Source organism: Dendrobium catenatum, unplaced genomic scaffold (genome assembly GCF_001605985.2).
Source record: "Dendrobium catenatum unplaced genomic scaffold, ASM160598v2 fragScaff_scaffold_1056, whole genome shotgun sequence".
NCBI classification, from domain to species: domain Eukaryota; kingdom Viridiplantae; phylum Streptophyta; class Magnoliopsida; order Asparagales; family Orchidaceae; genus Dendrobium; species Dendrobium catenatum.
The window spans coordinates 231,806-250,440 of NW_021319518.1; the positions used below are offsets into that span (position 1 = coordinate 231,806).

Consider the following 18,635-nt stretch of genomic DNA (forward strand, 5'->3'; position numbering starts at 1 on the left):
TTATTATAAGATTTAATATATTACTGTCAAAGAATACATACAATTATACCGAGAATAATAATTTAATGAAATTTAATGCATTAAAGTAATTATGAGACATCATGTGTTAATTTTTCTAATTTTCCTAATGCAAGGTTTGCTTAAAGATATTTAATATGAATATCATGTATTCAGTTCAATTAGATGATACCCTCTTAAAATTAGTTTTTTTGATTTAATCTCATCATGACCATAATTTACATTCATTAATACCAACAATAATCAAGTCATTAATAAGTATTTGAATGGATTTCATGAAGAACTTTTTGTGCATAATTAGCTGCCATTATCTTGAGTTAATAAAATGTCGTGTTTTGTGCTAATTTTGGCATGCCAACATATACGGATGCTACTTTGATTTGTGTATGAAAAACTTTTGAATATCATTCCTTAGTTTTTTTTTTTTTAATATATATTGCCATTAGATTTTAACCTGAAACTTTGCAACACTTGATCCTTAAACTTGGTACTAATTTTTTGCCTCATATTTGTTTACAACGATTCAAGTGACTCCAAACACTACTAGAAAGTTGAATTTTTCGCACCAATTGCTAGGAGCGGTTCTAGAACTGCTTCCAAAAATCCCTTTTAGCACCGGTTTTAACCGGTGCAAATAACTCCTTATTTACCCCCGCAAAACTCCACCAGTTGCACTAATTCCTAGCACGAACTAAACTTCGCGATTCATGTCCGATCCCGCTCTTCTCCTTACGTTCTTCTCTTTCCTGCGCGCGACTCAAGCGGAGCATTCGAGAGTTCGTCTCATAGGTCAAAAATAGTGCTGCAGTAGCCCCATTTTTTGATAGTGAAAGAAGAGTATATTGATTCTTGCATATGTACAATAACGTAGATTTATCTCTTGCTTTATTCCATTCTAATTTTCATTATTTGCGACTATCTCTTAAAGAAGATATCATTCAGCCAACTTGATTTCAGTATGATGCTTTCATCAATTGCTTACTCATCTGCTTTTGCCTTCAAGTGCAAATATAACAGCTCTTAAGGAGCATAAAATTTTCATTTTTCTCATGATGGAAATGGCCTTCATCCCTTCATGTTTAATTGAGAACTCTAACAACTATTTATAGTTGGCATTTCAAATTTTGTCATAATGTTTCATTTGTCAATAAAGTGTTATATTTTATTTTTAATATTAAACTTTTTTTTATCATATAAACATTTTTGTTACTTTTTTTAAAAAAAATCTAATAGAATGCACACAATATATTGATTTAATTTTTATAACTCTATTAAAATAAAAGATTATGAACTTATATTGAAGCAAATGAATAATAATATAATTATTTTTGCTAATAAATTTATTAATTCATGTAAGTAAATAAATGTAATTATCTATTTTTATAATATTTTCTTTTATTTTTAAAAATTTATTCAAGTGCATTTTATGCATGTGCAATTTTACTTGTTTCTTTAAATATGACTATTATGAGCATCAAGTCATCTTTTAAAAAATATATATATATTCTTTTTATTAAAACACTATTAATTCAACATAATTATTGACCTTTCAAATGATCTCCTCTACAAACCCATTATATGATATTAGTTTGAAATCAAATATTATGATGGTACATTAGTTTGTGGTAATATTGATAAAAGGCTAAAAATAATAATAACAACAAAACTCTTTTTTTTTTTTTGTATTGTTTTTTCAACCTTTTTATTAATATTTTTGGAAATAAAAATTTAATATTAAAATTTTGACAATAAACTTTAGGGGAAATTTTAAAAGTAAGCATTGTTAATAAACAAATTATGTGATTAAATATATTAAAAAAAAAGGTATAGTCGCACATTTAAGATTTTCTTCTTTTATTTTGATTGCTGATGAGAAACTGATCTATTTGAGATGCCCCAAAAAAAGTTTATCCAGTAAATGTAATGGAAATCGAGGTGTTCTGGTGATCTACTTGTTCAAAAACATCCTGTAAATTATTTTTTTTACATTTTTTTAAAAATATAACTATGAATTTTAAAAAAACTGTAAAACATAATGGAATATTATGCAAGTCGTCCGTTTAACAGGCAACTTACTACATTGTTTTAATTTTTTATAATGTTGATTGTTAAACTGACAGTTGTCTATTTTTAAATTTTGTTTAAACATATTTAATCATTTAATTTATTTATTAATCATACTTCCTTTTAAAATTTGCCCAAAATTTTAATGTTTTTAATAACTAAATTATTCGGGACGCGCAAACAGAACTAACGTGAGACAAGCTTCTGACGCACAGCTCTCCTAGGCCTATTAGTTGAGAGCTTAGGCTTTCAACTAATAGGTCTAGGATTTGAGTTTATGTGTATGCATTGTGTGTGTGAGTTTGTCTTAAATGACATAAAATGTTAAAAAAAAAAAAAAAAAAAAAGCTTCTGACATGTTTAACGGTCTCAAGGGAACAAAAGCATTTATCAGTACGAAAAGCAAATAAAACAATTAGAAGTAGCCGTTGAGTTCCTTTGTCATCAACCTGCAACGGTCACTTTCTCCATCCCCTTCCTCTATAAACCCACCTTCACACTACTCCATTCCTCACAATCCTCTCTCTCTCTCTCTCTCTCTCCCTCTCTCTGAGAATACTCTCCATCCACCAAATGGCCATTCCCATAACCTCATTGTCCTCTTCCGCCTCCAGCCGCCACCACACTCACCAGGCCTACCTGCTCACCAACTACCTCCTCATGGGCGCCGCCTCAAGCTGCATCTTCCTCACCCTCTCCCTGCGCCTCCTCCCCTCCCCCTGCGGCCTCCTCCTCATCTCCCTCCACTCCCTCACAGCCATCGCCGCCGCCTCCGCTGCTGCTTCCCCTGTGGCTTCCTCCGACCGCTCACATGCAGCCCACACCGCTGCCGCCGCACTCACAGCCATCTTTCATGGCGCCACCGCCCTCCTCGCCTTCACCCGCTCACCTGATTTCATTGCCGAGATCCGCTCGTACGTCAGGGAAGACGACGCCATTGTCATCCTCAAGCTGGTTGGCGGTCTCTGCGGAGCCATATTTTGCTTGGAGTGGGTGGCTATGGCCCTCGCCTTTGCGTTGAGGTTTGATGATGGCGAAGACAGGGATTGCAGCACGGAAAAGCGAGTCGGGTACTTTGGGGCTTACCGGGCTTAATTAGGGGAAGCACAAGTGGAAGCTGTGGTGGAAATTTTTTTATTTTTTTATTAATTGTTTCTATCTGTAGCTGTTTGAAGCTTTTAATGGCAGTGGCCTCTGTTTTTGTTTGATAAATTCAGAATATTATCTATTGATGTATTCCAAGCAAGAAAGAGAGATAATTAGTGTTGATAAGAACTTACTTCGGACAAACTAACTGTAATACTTGAAGATTTCGGCTTAGACTCATACTTAAAATTAAAAATTAACATTTGCCAATTAACTTTTGAATTGATTAAATTTTGCTAATTAAGAGAATTTTTAGTTCGAAACAATTTTCGATCGATCAAAGATAATCAAATTGAAATAACTAAATTTTATAATGAATGCTTTTATTTTTGAGAAAATTGGTGTGAAATAACATATATGAAACAATCTTCAAGGTCTAATTTTGTTTAATTTTGTTAACTTAAAATTTTCGAGCAAACTAATCGAGTTTTGAATAAAATTTTATTCAGACTATTGGGAGTGTCAATATTCATATGAAAATTCTATCATTGAGGTTGCACAAATAGTTATCTTGTATGAATTTTTTTTTTAATTTTGTTTGTTTTTTTATATGACATACACAAGACTCGAACCTAAGACCTTTTAATCTAAGCCCACAATCAATAAACTAAGATGTGTTGTTTATTTTGCTTGGTTTGAAAATCAATTAAATTTTTAGTTTGTTTTTAGAAGTTTGAAGCAAATCTTGAGATGCGCATCGGTTTATTTTGAGCAAAACTAATTTCAAGACTTTTATTTTTATAAAAAATAAAACACAAATACATAAATTTTGATAGAAATTTTGAAAACTCCCGATATTCTAAAACTATGACAATGAGACCTTACAAATTTTTATTTATTTCGATCATTGTGATTTTGAAAGAGAAATTTGAATTCATATACCAAAATGCTGAATCACAAATTATTATTATTATTATTATTTAATTTGTACGGATCAAATTTGATTCAAATAGCATTCAAAGATTAATGTTTAATTAAAATTCAATAAAGGCTGAATTACATATTTGATAAAAATTATATCCATGACCGAACATTCTTCGAATCCTAACCAAATATTAATTATTCTAAAAAAAAAATCAATCAAAATTTGAAAAAATTCCAATAAGACATTATTCTAATAATTTATAAAATAGTTGGATTATATATTTGCTAAATGTTCAAGATAGCACAAGAAATTCAGAGAGTAATTAATATTATTATTGATATATCATCATAAATTAATCATGATTGGGCACGAATCTCAAGGCCAAATAAAATTGTAAACTTTCAAAATTAAGTTTCAGGACCATCCGAAATCTGATTTCTATAAACTTGTAGTCGAACTGAACATCTCAAAAAGACTAAGCTAACGACACCAAATTCGACATAATCCTAGCCCAAATAGGTCTAAATCGAAGACCCGAAGCGCATTTGGAAGATTCAAATCATAAATTTGATCACCAAACGGTTTCCAAACATGACATGACATGCTTATAGTTCAGTTGAGCGGCTCGACGAGACAAATCCAATGATCCCAAGATTGTTGAATTTTGACATCATTAAGACACTCAAATACTCGATAAACAATTCATGATCAAAGGAGTTGATATCGGATGTCCATTCAAAAGTTACACTCCTAACATGCCCTTGATCTCCTCCATATTTATTGGTCATGCCACTCCAAAAAAATTATAAATAAACTCTTCATTCTTCATTGAGGGGGGAGGAAGCAGGGGAGCAAGAAAAAGAAAGAAAAGATGAGAGAAAAAGAAATATGAGATATATCTTACCATCAAGCTCCTCCTTGCCCACCGCCTGACCACCAACTATCACTGAACTTCTACCCAACCATCGTCACATGCCAACTACAGACTTTTTGACCTCAATCTCCATATAATGGTCTTTTTGACCACCGTCACCTACCAACTACGGTCATTCTGACCTCCATTGCTAAACTACAAACTTTTAGACCTTCGCCGTCTAATAAATATAATGACTTTGCTAATGAAATTGTCAATATCATGTATTTTGGCAATGATGATCTCTATAAGATTTGGGAATGACTACATTGTAGACTATCCATAGTAAAATGCCTGTTCATTATTATTTGTTATATTCATCACCAAATGAATTTCTCAATACTCTTGCAGAGTGATATCATCCAACAACAACTAAGCAAAATTTGGACTCTATACAAAATAAGATGAGACAACATACTAATTGGCATCATTGTAAAATAGAGTTTAATGTCAAAGATATGCTTTGGCAACATGAAAAATGTGTCAAAATATTCAAATAATCTTGAATTAGATTGATTCGACTTTATATATCTCTTCTCTTTAAGGAATTTTGAGTCGTTGTCAGCAAGTTTTTAGAGAAAATATTCAAAGGATTTCCATTAAACTTTAGGACAGTGAAAGCCAATTTTCATCTATGTCACTTGAAGCTATATTAGACCCCACATATGCTCCAGTCTTTGCACCAAAGCTTCTAAATGCCAGATCTAAAGATGCCACTGGATCCGCAACACCCATACAAACGGATAGAATGCTATATCTCTATAATAACTTCAATCTATATATTAAAAAAAAACATGCATATGCACCGAAAAATAAGATATATTTGCAAACACCAAAGTTTGATAATGTTATGCAGGTCAAATATTCAAGTTTCATCATCCTTCATAGAAGGATTGGAGTCGACCTGACTTGAATCATAAAATGCCTCTCAAATTCTTACAAAAAAAAAGATTTTTAATATCACCCCGATGATGATCATATTGAATATCAACCAGATTGGTCAAATCTCAAATCCAATAAAAGTTTAAATCTTTAAAATAAAATATATCACCTTAAAAATTTTATAACTAAAACTCATCCACCTCTCACAACTGTTTGTTGGGATAATAAATTTGAAATTAACTTTAGCTCACAAAGAGCAAATGTCATGTCAAGTGTATCACTAAAATTCATCCCTCAAATAGTCTATTGCCAGTAGGGACGTAGCACGTGCCCTTTAGTTGGGTGATATTGCCGCAAAATGGCACAATTATATTACGATCACGGTCAAAGCCCATATGTTCCCTAATGTCGTCAAACCCTTCAGGAATGAATCATAGGATATATTCGATAGGCATAAAGCACTCTATCACCTAAGGTGGATTCAGATCTATGCCCATAAACAAACACCACAACAGGGCCACAAGGTATTCTTGTACGAAGCAACCATGGTTGCCAATAAGATACCTTATGTTAGGTTGGGTCGACTACCTCATCTAATTAAGTATACTATGAACCATGATAACCCAGGACGACGAAACCATGAGATCTTGATCGGGCTCGTATTCATTCCCCCAAACATTAATTTTAAGTTTATGGTGATAAAACTTTAAGTCTCAGACTCCAAAATTCATATCCCAAATCCAAACCCTAAGACAATTGTTATTATACACTGGATGCATGACCTATGTGACCTCTTTAGTGACTAGCCTTAATAAAAAATCATCTCTCATAATTGAGAGGAGTAATTAAGATTTTAATGAGAAAACATTAAACATATTGCTTAGAAAACATTTTGAATATTTAGAGTAATGCCTAAATATAATCTAAAATATTTTATAATATCATTTTGTTTTAATGAAAAGAGAATTTATTCTAACAAAGAATTTATTCCAACAGTACATGGGATATGCAAACAAGTCCAACTACAAACCAAACATCACAACACATGAAGGTCAAAACCACTAAGAACAGACAACCAACATAAACGAGAACATTAATAAACCAGTCGGGCTCAATTAAAGGCGGATCAACTGCAACCAACCAAAAAATGTAGGCAGTAACCATCCAGAGGAGGAATAAACACCAAGCCACACAACTGAAGTCACAACTAAGACAAGCAAAGCCTCATAGCCCACACTAACCACCAATGGTTGCCAACAAGCCAAGCCGTCATGAATGAGAGCATAAACCCGCCACATCTTTGCCTGGGCCAAAAAACACCCCCAGCCGCACAATCCACACCAGTAAAAGCCAAACGAAAAACCAAACAACCAAAAGGAGAAACCAAATCCGACACAAGCCTCAAGAAGCATGACCTAACCGGAAGAACAAGAATTCTATTTGGATTTCCTTCTTCGACGCTTACCACCACTAATGGAAATAGTTTTTTTAAACAGGATGACTCACCTACAAACTATATAATTCATGAAAATCATCAAGCGTATCAACCGAAATACCCCCAACCCCATCCCCACTATTAGATGAATTATCCAACCAATCATCAATATGATCAATAGTGGAATCCAACAATTTGTTAGCCACGTGCGCTTTTAATGCGTCGTTTGAAATTAGAGAGGCCGACACATCCACGAGTTGAACAGGCGCAGACGCATTCAATGCTGAATCCAACACAGTTAAAGAAGTTTCAGATGAAATACCCAACTTAAAAGATTCAACAGACAACACCTTATTAACATCACATTGGCCCACCAACACCTCCAACGGGTTAGCACAGAGACAAAACCATTCTCAACAATAGTAGGTGACACAAACAGATAGCAATCCGCAAGAATAGGAACCCCCACCAGAACAAGAGAGTTCAGAGCATCCTCAACTGCCACAGGAATCACAACAAAACCATCAGCAATACCCACATCCGGTACAACCAAAGGTTCCAACATAGAAACAGGTCGATGAACATTAGTATCGACAACAGATAACTCAGAAATTATTTCATCGACCTTATTCACAACAACAGGTTCTTTAGCCAAATGGAGATGAAGGATATGACATTCAAATTTCAAGTGCCCAAAAGACTTACAATGAAATCAATAAGCAAAAAATGCCTCCATAACCATCGATTGAATGTAGCCCAAATTCTCCAGACCAACCTAAACCTTATCGGGAAAAGTTTTAGTAACAACCAATTCAACTAAGAGACGAGCAGCCGAAGGCCTACAGCCATATGATGTTGCATGGTCAATTTTAAGGGGATGACCAAACATGGAACCCAGCCCATGAAGAATCCTTAGAGAAAATATATAGGGTCTCAGATTGGGAAATGAGACCCAAATAGGAATAATGGAGGATTCAATCTCAACATCAAATGAAGGAGAGCACTTAAAAAGCTTCATGAAGCTGTTGTTCACAAAATAGTAACAACAAAAAAAAAACCCAACAGTAATCCAAATCATTAACCAGTTTGATCAACACATGCTTAGGATTTAGAACAGTAACCGAAAATTCACCATTAAGCTTGAGGTTGAAAAAAGTTGCGAATAGCCTCAAGTGAAGGTCTACGAGAAGGAAATTTGCCAACTAAAGCGAACTCAAAAGATGTCGCAAGCGCCAAAATTTCTTCTTCCTAAATCCATAACGAGGGCATCCCGCGATGAGACGAGATTTTGAGGTCTAGGAAAGTTAACGAAAAAGAGCTACTAGATAAAACATCACAAAAAAACTTAGAAGAGGAATTACCAGCCAAAAAGCCGAGATCGACCAGGCTATTGCCCTCCATCGACAAAAGATTACGACGGCAAATCAAAACGACCCAAAAAAATCCGAACAACGCTAAAAAAATTTGGCAAGAAACTTCCCTGGGGAGGGAGGAGCCGCTGGAGGCCACGGACAAGTGGAGAAGAAAGTTCTGCTGGAGAAGGAAACCTTAGCAGAACACATAATATGCTTCTTTTACAATATTTTATAATATCATAGAGCCATCAAAAGGTTCTAAAAGGACTTGGAATAAGACTAGATCCCGCTAAAGCTTTCTTCGATCCGCATCCTTAGCATAGATTTTTAGCTTAGTTGAAAGTGTTTAAGGTTAGGAGTTAAATAAAGAATTATGTCAAAAATAATTCTGAAATTTATTAACATACTCATTTGTTGTTTGATAAATAACTAAGAATTAAATCAAATGCTCATTTAACTATTGATCAACTGCTTTATTGATGAATTATTCTACGTTCTTACATCAATTTATCTTATGCACATAAAAAATTATGCATATATCGAAGGTAAAAATATCATAAAAATATAAAAAAACGTAGCTAATTATATAGATTAAAATTTTATCTTATTAGTACTTGAACTTAACGAAATAATTTAAATAATCCTAATAGATTTGAGCCAATTTTCATTAAAAATAGCCATTACAATCGGAATAACCAGAAAAGTAGTGTTGAAAAGCATGAATTAGGGGGGTCAGTTGTGCAAAATTGAGCATTCATGGCATAATTTATGACACACTAATTTCAAGTAGAAACAGGCTGAATATAATATCTAAATCAACAAGAATATACAATTAGATGATCAAGAAGAAAGGCAAGTGAGGTTTGAAGGTATTGCACCAGCAGCAGAAAGCTCGTCATGAACCAAAATGAAAAATGTGAGAGGTCTTTCCTTTTCCCACTTATGCCCAACTTCCTGAATAAAATGAGAACTGATTTTAGAGGTATGACATAACTGTAAATAGATTTTATGGTTCCAAATTAGTAAAAATAATCAGGTTGAAGGGGCAATCTTTATATTAAAATAAAAAAAAAGGATTTTCTTTATTGTTCCTCTCAACACAAAAGAGAACATTGGAATGGCATTCGATGACAAAGAGCAGCAAACCAATCAAATGAAAGGATAATTCATTAATTGAAGAAGAGACATTACCCATGGTCTTCTACTTGTTCGTCAGAAACGATAAACAGTAGGGCTTGTGCTTCAGGTTAAGGTACGCTTGTTAAATGATTCCACTGTTAAGTTTGCTGTGAAGGCAGGAATTGAGTTCATCTTTCGTACAAATATATCAACCTGAGAAGCAATTAAGATCAGTCTGATGCATCATATTTGAATATTTGGAGGCCTCAAAACAACGGCAAATTATTAGATCCGGTCACCGGACGTAGAGATATGTCCGGACACCAATAAAATATTATTTTAAGTCAAGCGTGTCAAAAGCGCAAGTAAAACACAGTCAAAGCGCAGTCAAAAAGCGCAGCCAAAGCGCAGGTAAAGAGCAATCAAAGCGCATCTAAAGCGCAGTTACTGTGCAGTCCACGTGGTAAGTTTTTATTGGATGTCCGGACCTATTTTTAGGTCCGGTGACTGGACCTAATAATTTGCCCAAAACAACAATGGTCATGCCACCAAGCAGAAAAGATTTCACAGAGCATCATAAAAAATATTTAATCCAAGGCTTTCATCATATTTAAAAAAAAAAACAATTGTAAACACCTGGTCGTGATTTCAAAAAGTGGGATCTGAACTTAACAAAATTTTCTCTATTTTTTTTTCTAGTTGTAATATGCTACTAAATGACTGTAATAATGCATTTAATAAATCTTTAAACAATTCCAAACAATGAGAGTTTTCACATACCAATTAGCATTCTAACCCATTTGCATTAATTTAATATCCATGCATTATAGGCCATTTTCCTATTCTTTCAAGTACAAAAACTATGTTGTGGATGGCATAAATAGAAAAGGGAAATAAGGAAGAGACCCAAACCATGCACTTCTTCATTAAAATACAATACCCTCAACTACTATTTTAGAATACTGAAGCACACAATTCAGCATTTCAGAGTTTCTTTTTTACTTAATGCCCAAAACAAAGCAATCCTTTTTACGACTTAGAAAAATCATGACTTATATATCATGTGTGCATATATTTGTGCATGCTATAGTCATATAACTAATCAAACTTAAACCAAAGAACTAATTTTCAAGGAATAAAACGATACAATTAACAAAAGTAATTATCAGTTAATAGAAAGCTAAAACAAAAGAAACAAATATACAAAGAATGAAGTGATGAAAGAATACCTAAAAATCAAGAATACTCATGAGATTGAGAGATCATTTATAATAGACCCAAAGATAGAGGCAGCATGAAGCTAGAGAATGAAGACGATGCATAAGAAAGCACGTATAGGATATACATCAAGAAAATGTTTGTGATAAAGAAGCTACTAACGCCGGTAGCGAGAAGCAATGAGCAGAATATAAGAAAGCTAGTGAGCAATAAAGCGTGAAAAGAACAATAAAGAAGTGACTAGCCCCAATTGGAGAGAACAGAGAACCAACCAGCAACAAATCAACAACTATAAAAACCAATGAGGATAAAAAAAATGTGTAGGCACTAATTACTGTGACATATATTAAACTAGAGCAAAAAATTAGAGCAAAGATTTTATTTTAAGGCAAAGCCAAAACTGAAAGTACAGCACTACGATGTGATGCAACAAAGTGATAGCATGCACAATTTGCTGCAAGCTTCTGCTTCACAGGAAAGTGATGGACTGGACCATTGCTTCGCTTCACTTCAAAAGCTTTCTTTTAATAACACTATCCTCTACATAACTTGCCGCAAACTGATCTCATACTTCATCATCTTGATTTACCACACATAAACCTTATCATTCTCAATCTTCGTACATTCGCTTAGTCCTTGTTTTTCCCGAATTCATTTTTATAAAACAAGTGTTCTTTTTTCCCTTGAAAATTTGTGAAGAACCATTGAATTTTAACAGCAATCAGAGTATTCACAAACTCCAAAGATCTCTTAAATTCACAAAAAACATGTACTCATCACACTGGAAGAAAACGCTTTCTTAAAGTTAGAAGAAAAACAATAGTAACAAAAACTTTAACGCCAGCTTCAACGACTGGAATTTGAAGCAAAAGCTAAAAGAGATATGCCAGGATAACTGAAAAGTAGTGGGAAATTTCACTCGAAATGGGCAAAAGTATAAATTTACTCTCATTTCATGCTATTGATTAAAAGTATAAAAGACCACAGGTAATCTGACAAATTTGACAGAATTTCAAAAAAGGCTGAGGGACAATTGTTGCTTCTTGTACTAGGTGCATAACCAACACTGAATCTACCTACTAATTGGATATTCAAATTTGGAAAACCTGGTAGATACCTGTTGATCTATTTCCCTCTGAGAAGTGTAGTCATTGACCTACATCAGAAGAACATTATGTCAATCCTAAAAGGATAGCGCTGTCATAATAGTACTGATTCATTGAGAGAATATTTTACCAGAATGGTTGCATTTCCGGATTCATAGTCAAACTCAAGTTTTTCATCATCATTCTGTGCATAAATAGATTGTAAAGTAAACCGCGTCACAGGAATCCCATTAGGACGTTGTTGATCATCCATTACAATCTAGAAAGCCGAAATCCTGTCGTTATATCTTACAGGCTATCAACAAATATGCAGAATACAATTGTAGAAAATTTTGAAAATAGAAAAATTTTAACTCCAAATTGCACTATTGCAATAAACATTTTTTATGCTAGTAAAGAGGCATAGAATCAGGGTTGTCAAAAGGCTCAGACTAACTTATTAGCTGTCCTTTAAAAGCCGTGAGTGGAATATAAGATTAGGGCCTGCATAGGCTATGAGCTGGCCTGTATGCCTGTTTACATTTAATAAGTAACCTTCATTATCAATTTTACAATATCATCCTTTTAGAAGGCGCCAATGATTGAAAGTAGGAAGGATCCCTAGCTTCCGACTGCCATTAACCTCCCTAGGTCACACTGTTGTGGATCTTGACTTCCTTAAATTTCTAAAAATGCTTTAATAGGCTACCCAATCAAAGAGCTTAATTCGCCAGAACAGGCCCGAAACAAATTCACTTTTTCAAGTATATATTAGAAGGGTGATGTAGATAAGGATAATTGGGTATTAGGTGAACGAGAGAGAAAGAAGATAAGAGGAGGATTCAATTTTTAACTCATCATCAATGGAACAAATGAAAGTCAAGAATATCCTATTTATAGACAGGTACTACAATATAAGATCAAAATAAATTGAATTCAAACATAATCATAAAAAACCTTAACCTAATTTCTTTTACTGCATCAACTCCCCTTAGGGTTGGCAAAACTCTTCCCCTAAACTTTGACAAATATGGAGTTTTGACCATTTTAAACGTCCCTTCATGAGTGGAAATGCATTAGACATGATACTTCCCTTGCAATTTGTAACCACACTTGGCCGAACCTTGTATCCTCCATGCAGACATAAAGTTTAATGATTTCTATCTCCTAATACAATTATAAAACAAACGCATTACATCCCCAACTCCCATTTAAGTTCACAAATTACAAACATATTAATAACTTACATCAATGACACCCCAACAGGTGACAAAAACAAAGACTACACTGTCACACCCCAGTTTAGCCCTCCCTCCCAATGGTCAATCTGAAGTATAAAAGAGAATAAAATAAATCTAATTAGACTCTCATAATACTTCAGCATATCAACTTCACACTTAATAATAGGAAGCATATAATGTGCCTCAACGTTAAAAAAAGATAGAGGTAGACATAAAAAAGACTTGGTTTGGAAGTATTAAAATGAGAAATTGCCTCTTAATAGGGCAGAATAGTGAAAACAATTACTGCTGACCCCATATAGTGAGATAAAAGCTTGATATTGTTGTTGAGTTATCTTGAAATAAAGCAATCTTTAAAGATCTTCACTTGTTTGATTAATATGTCTGGCCTACCTATCAAGAGACCTCAAATTAAGCTTCTTAATTATTCTATAATAATTTCTATCACACCCAATTTTGGCCTCCTTACAGTCAACACAGAGTGTAAGAGAAAAAAAGAATCTGAAAAGACATTCTTATCTGCACCCATTCTGAATTACATCTATCAAAATTAGAGAGTAAGAAATAGTTTATTCAGAATATTCCAACATATCAAGCTTTATACTTTAACAACATGAAGCATGTAATATACCTCAAATAAATTGCACATCTCAGGAGAAATACATAGCTTTACTAAAACTTTAAAAATTTACTTACACATCCAAAATGTTGTATAGCTCCTACTCAAATATCTTTCTACCCCCAAAAAATATATGTACACAAAAGAGTAGTCAACTACTCTGACTACTACCCCACTGGCTCATTCCCATGCATGTAGTGCAACCACTCCTAATGAGTCGAGCTCAATAAAATATGCAATCATTGTATAAAAAATAGTAATCAATACATTGATAATTAAATTAAAGCACATGTAAGTTCATAGTAGTCATAACACTTTCATTAAATTTCTTTCTGTTCTGTTTATTGATCAACCCTTTATACAAGCCATATGATGGCTATGAATTTTTGCACATTTTCAACTTTGCAATTTAAGATTATATCTGAATTCCTAACTTTTAGAATTAAAGTTACTCTCTCATTCAAGGTTGGATCCGAATTCTCAACTTTTAGAATTTTGAGAGTGTAGCTTACATCGGCAAGTCTTTCGCCTTTACTTGTGCGGGCTTATCCCCTATATATGATTTATTTTATCTTTCCAATACCATTTAGTTTTAACAATCATAAACATAATAATGAATAAATAATTACATAAATAAACTGAAATTAGAATGCTATCATAAACATAACAGTTATGAATTTACAAATATATAAAATTTCTATTATTTCCTATGCATTATTTGGGTATCCCACCTCACTTGGAATTTGCTTTTCTAGGTTCTATTTTCTTCTCTTTTTTACACCACATAAAATATGCATTTTTTTATTTACGCGTGCTTATAAATAAATGAAACAACAATATGAATATCTTACGAATTATCTCAATTTTAACTACATTGTTTTCATTCAATTCAAAAAAAAATTTCCTGTCCTAAACTTCTTTCCCTACAACCCTTCCATTCTTTTCTATTTTAACAACAACCGCCCCTAATTAACAAAAATATCAACAAACAACAATATACAAAATTTCAACAACTAATCTTACCTGATTTCCACTTTTTTTTCTTCTATTTCCTTGTTGATTTCAATTATAATAGTTGATTGCATTGACTATAGCACCAATAGTGTTACCTAATTAAGCAGCCAATCCTCATTTCATCCCCTCAACCACTATTTTTATCAACAATGCAGTCTTTCATATTTCAACAAACATTCTCACTGATTTCCACCATTACAAATCTCCGCACACATTAAATTCAGCAACTATTAAATTTAGCAAGTATTAAATTCTACTGATTTTGCAGTCCTAAAAATTTCTTCTTAAATTTCTTTACCAGTAAATTCCTCAATAGCCCGTTGCAACTCTGCCTCCTCCAGCTCCCCCCTCTTCCTTTGCCTGCTGCTCTCGGCACAGCAGCTGGTTCCAATTCCAGGAAATGTCATCAATGGGATGCGTGAAATGAGTGGAATGAAATGCCTTAGTTATAAAAATGAAACTCCACTAAGCTTATAACAGAAATTCAACTAAGCAATATAATATTCATTCCTAATTCCACAAATTTACTCTCAAACTCTACTCAGTACCCATCTGTTGATTTCCTACATCTTGAAATCAGCCCATTGCATGCATGGCTAAGTGTCATGGCTATAGTAATAGGAATATATAAATTAAGAGTGAATTAACTTAGATTAATTTCAAAATTTACTATTAATGAATTATGAAATATGAAATATGAAAAAGTTATTACTCTAATATATATATATATATATCCGGACCAGCCGATTCAACTGTGAAGTGTGAACCGGTCAGAAGACCGGTCCGGTTCAGTCTTAAAATCGCTTCTGCATCGAATCGGACTGAACCGGTCAGAACTGCCAGTTCAATCGGCGAACCGGCCCAGTTATTTTTTAACCGGCTGGTTCAAATCCTACAAATTTTAAATATTTTTTTAAAGAAATAAATAAATATATATACTTCAAACATTTGACTAAAGTTATAATACATTTTTTATTATAAACATTTTTGCCCTCAAACCATCATGAAACATCTTCACATGACCCCTCCATGTGAGCTCTTTATGCAAGGAAACTCAAAAGGCTATATAAACAATAGCAAAAAAGTGTTTCCAAGGGATGTGGGACTAAAGAAAAGAGTTGAAGAGTGTATGAGATCATAGCATATATAATATGTCTATTAAACATAATTTTAAACAAGATTTTTTAATTAATTATTTTTATGTGAATGATAAATTATTTATTAGTTAATAATAAAAATTTTTTTTTTATACACTATAAAAATTAATTATCATTAATAATTTTCTCTTTTATTTACCTGCCTTTCAGGTCGCCAAGTCCTGAATGAGAAAAGTGGAGGGTTGCGTAGGTAGGACAGCCAAGCGTAAAACTTGTCGAACACATATGACATGAATCTTTAAAGAAATTGTGTTAAGCTAGGATTGCGTCCCTGGAAGCGCGCGCTGTTTATGGCTGAATACAGTGACAAGTTGCACTGTGCAAGGCCGCTGCAACCGGCGCCGGGTGCAAGTGTTAATAGGCAAGGGTTCCCACATAAGGACAGATGGTGGGCAAAGAAGCTAGTTCCATGAAACTAAAAATTAGGCATAGGAACTTGGAATATAGGTTCCTTACAGGAAAATATAATGGAATTAATAGATATTATGATTCATAGAAGTTTAAAATATTTTATGCATATCGAGGAAACTAATGGGTTGGAGATAAGGCTAAGGAATATGATAGTTACGGATTTAAACTTTGGTATCGGGTAGGAGTCGTACAGAAATGGTGTCGTGTTATAATGATAAGAGTTTAAAGGATAATGTTAAAATTAATGGTATTAGAGATAAAATTATAGCTTTAAAGATTGTTGTTGATGATAAGATTGTTAATATTGATAGAGTGCTTATGCTCTCAAGTGGTTTGGATATAAGTTAAATTAAATTTTTTGGAATGATTAGAAGAATTAATACAAAATATAACCTCTTGAAGAAAGAGTTTTTATTAGAGGAGGATTTAAATGGACATGTTGGTAGAGGAGGTAGAGTGATTTTAAAAAGCATCATAGGTGGCATGGATTTGGAACCGACGAATGAAAGTGCAAACCCAAAAATATGGACTTTTTGTTAGCTTATGATTTTTTATTGCAATATCTTTTTAAGAAAAGAATGACATCTCATCAACTTATAAAAATGGATTTAATCATACACCAGATGACTATTTTCTTATTAGAAATTAAATCGTTAAAAATTGCAAAGATTGTAAAAGTTATTCCGAGTGAAAATTTTATGTACCAACATCGATTATTAGTTTGACTTTAAGATTAATGGGCATAAATAAAAAATAAAGTAAAACAATTTTCTAGGATTAAATGGGGGATAAAAGAATATTAAAAAAATTTTTTGGAAATAAATTTAGTCTTAAGATTTGTCTGTGCATGAGGAATGCTAATATTATTGTGGGAAAAAGTGGGCTAGTGATATTAAGAATATTGCAAAAGATGTCCTTGGAGTACAAAGGGAAAAGCTCCCTAATAGTAAAAATAGTTGGTCGGTGGAATCCTAATGTGCAAGAAAAATTAAAAATAGAAGCTTTGTTATAAAAATTGGTCTTATTTTTTAAAATTCTAATAATTGGGTCAATATATAAAGTGCTCGTAGGATGCTAAAAAGCAATAATGCGTGCAAAGGCAATTAGCTTTTAGTGATTTAATAATAGATTAGATACTAAAGAGGGGAAGATGATACTTTATAAGTTAGCCAAACAAAGAGATAGTGAGTAGTAGGATTTAAGTTCAAGTGAAGTGTAAATAAAGATGATATCAAAAAATACTTTCTTAGAAGATGATTCAACAAAGATGGAGAGATATTTGCTAAATCTTTTCTAATGAAGATTGTGAAAATAATATTGACTATAGTGACCTTAGGACCTAGATGAAAATAAGATTTATGTTTTTATGGCGTATTAGTAAAACTGAGAGTTAGAGAGGCTTTAAAAACTGAAGGGTGGAAAAGCTTGTTGGAACTGATGATATATCAATAAGAGGTGTGGAATGCTTAGGAAGATAAAGGATTTATGGCTTTTAAACTTTTTAATACTATTTGAAAGATCTAAGAAGATACCGAAGAATGGAGAATGAGTGTGTTAATCCTATTTTAAGAATAAGGTGATCGACAAGATTGTGCGATTATAGAGTATAAGTTAAATGTGGTCCTATTTAAAACATGGGCAGGAGTTTTGGAGCATAGTTGCGGGTGATACTAATGTTTCAAAATCAATTTGGATTCATGCCGGAGGTGCACTATGGACAGCAATCATTTTATTAAGAGGTTGGATGGAAAATATAGAGAAAAATAAGGAGGATCTACTATATGATATTTTGTTTAAAAAAGCATATGAAAGTTCACAAGAAGTGCTATGGAGAGTTTTTGAAAAGAAAGAGTCAATAATGCTTATACCTTCAATATAAAGATATGTATGCAGGAGCTAATTACTGTGTGTTCAAACACAATGTGGATTGACCAAGTATTTCCCTATTTCGTTGGTATACATCAAGGACAGCCTAAGCCAATATCTTTTTTGCTTTAGTCATGGATGTTTCTCACTAAACATTTGCAAGAGGATGTCCTTGTGTGCTTTTTGCTGATGATGATTCTTCTGTTTGATGAACTAGAGAGGTTGAG

General features: G+C 33.2%; 2 protein-coding genes across 8 annotated transcripts in view; one reads left to right on the forward strand and one right to left on the reverse strand.

The window, feature by feature from the left end:
• Nucleotides 1-2,655: 2,655 nt before the first annotated feature.
• On the forward strand, nucleotides 2,656-3,290 carry LOC110100637. Its single transcript, XM_028698232.1, has 2 exons — nucleotides 2,656-3,152; nucleotides 3,248-3,290. The coding sequence occupies exons 1-2, from the start codon at nucleotides 2,656-2,658 to the stop codon at nucleotides 3,288-3,290; spliced, it is 540 nt and encodes a 179-aa protein (XP_028554065.1).
• A 6,037-nt stretch (nucleotides 3,291-9,327) lies between these two features.
• Nucleotides 9,328-18,635, reverse strand: part of LOC110110834 (mitotic spindle checkpoint protein MAD1) — a 95,964-nt gene continuing 86,656 nt past the window's right edge. For 3 of the 7 annotated variants that reach the window (XM_028698089.1, XM_028698090.1, XM_028698091.1), the window contains 4 exons: nucleotides 12,252-12,380; nucleotides 12,133-12,171; nucleotides 9,870-10,010; nucleotides 9,328-9,632 (listed from right to left, as the gene is read on the reverse strand). In XM_028698089.1, the coding sequence (XP_028553922.1) occupies nucleotides 9,921-10,010; nucleotides 12,133-12,171; nucleotides 12,252-12,380 (258 nt within the window). In that variant the 3' untranslated portion in view covers nucleotides 9,328-9,632; nucleotides 9,870-9,920. Of the gene's footprint in view, nucleotides 9,633-9,869; nucleotides 10,011-12,132; nucleotides 12,172-12,249; nucleotides 12,397-15,272; nucleotides 15,356-18,635 lie in introns of those variants that run through there. The other 4 variants (XM_028698092.1, XM_028698095.1, XM_028698093.1 and 1 more) reach the window with 4 other exon arrangements.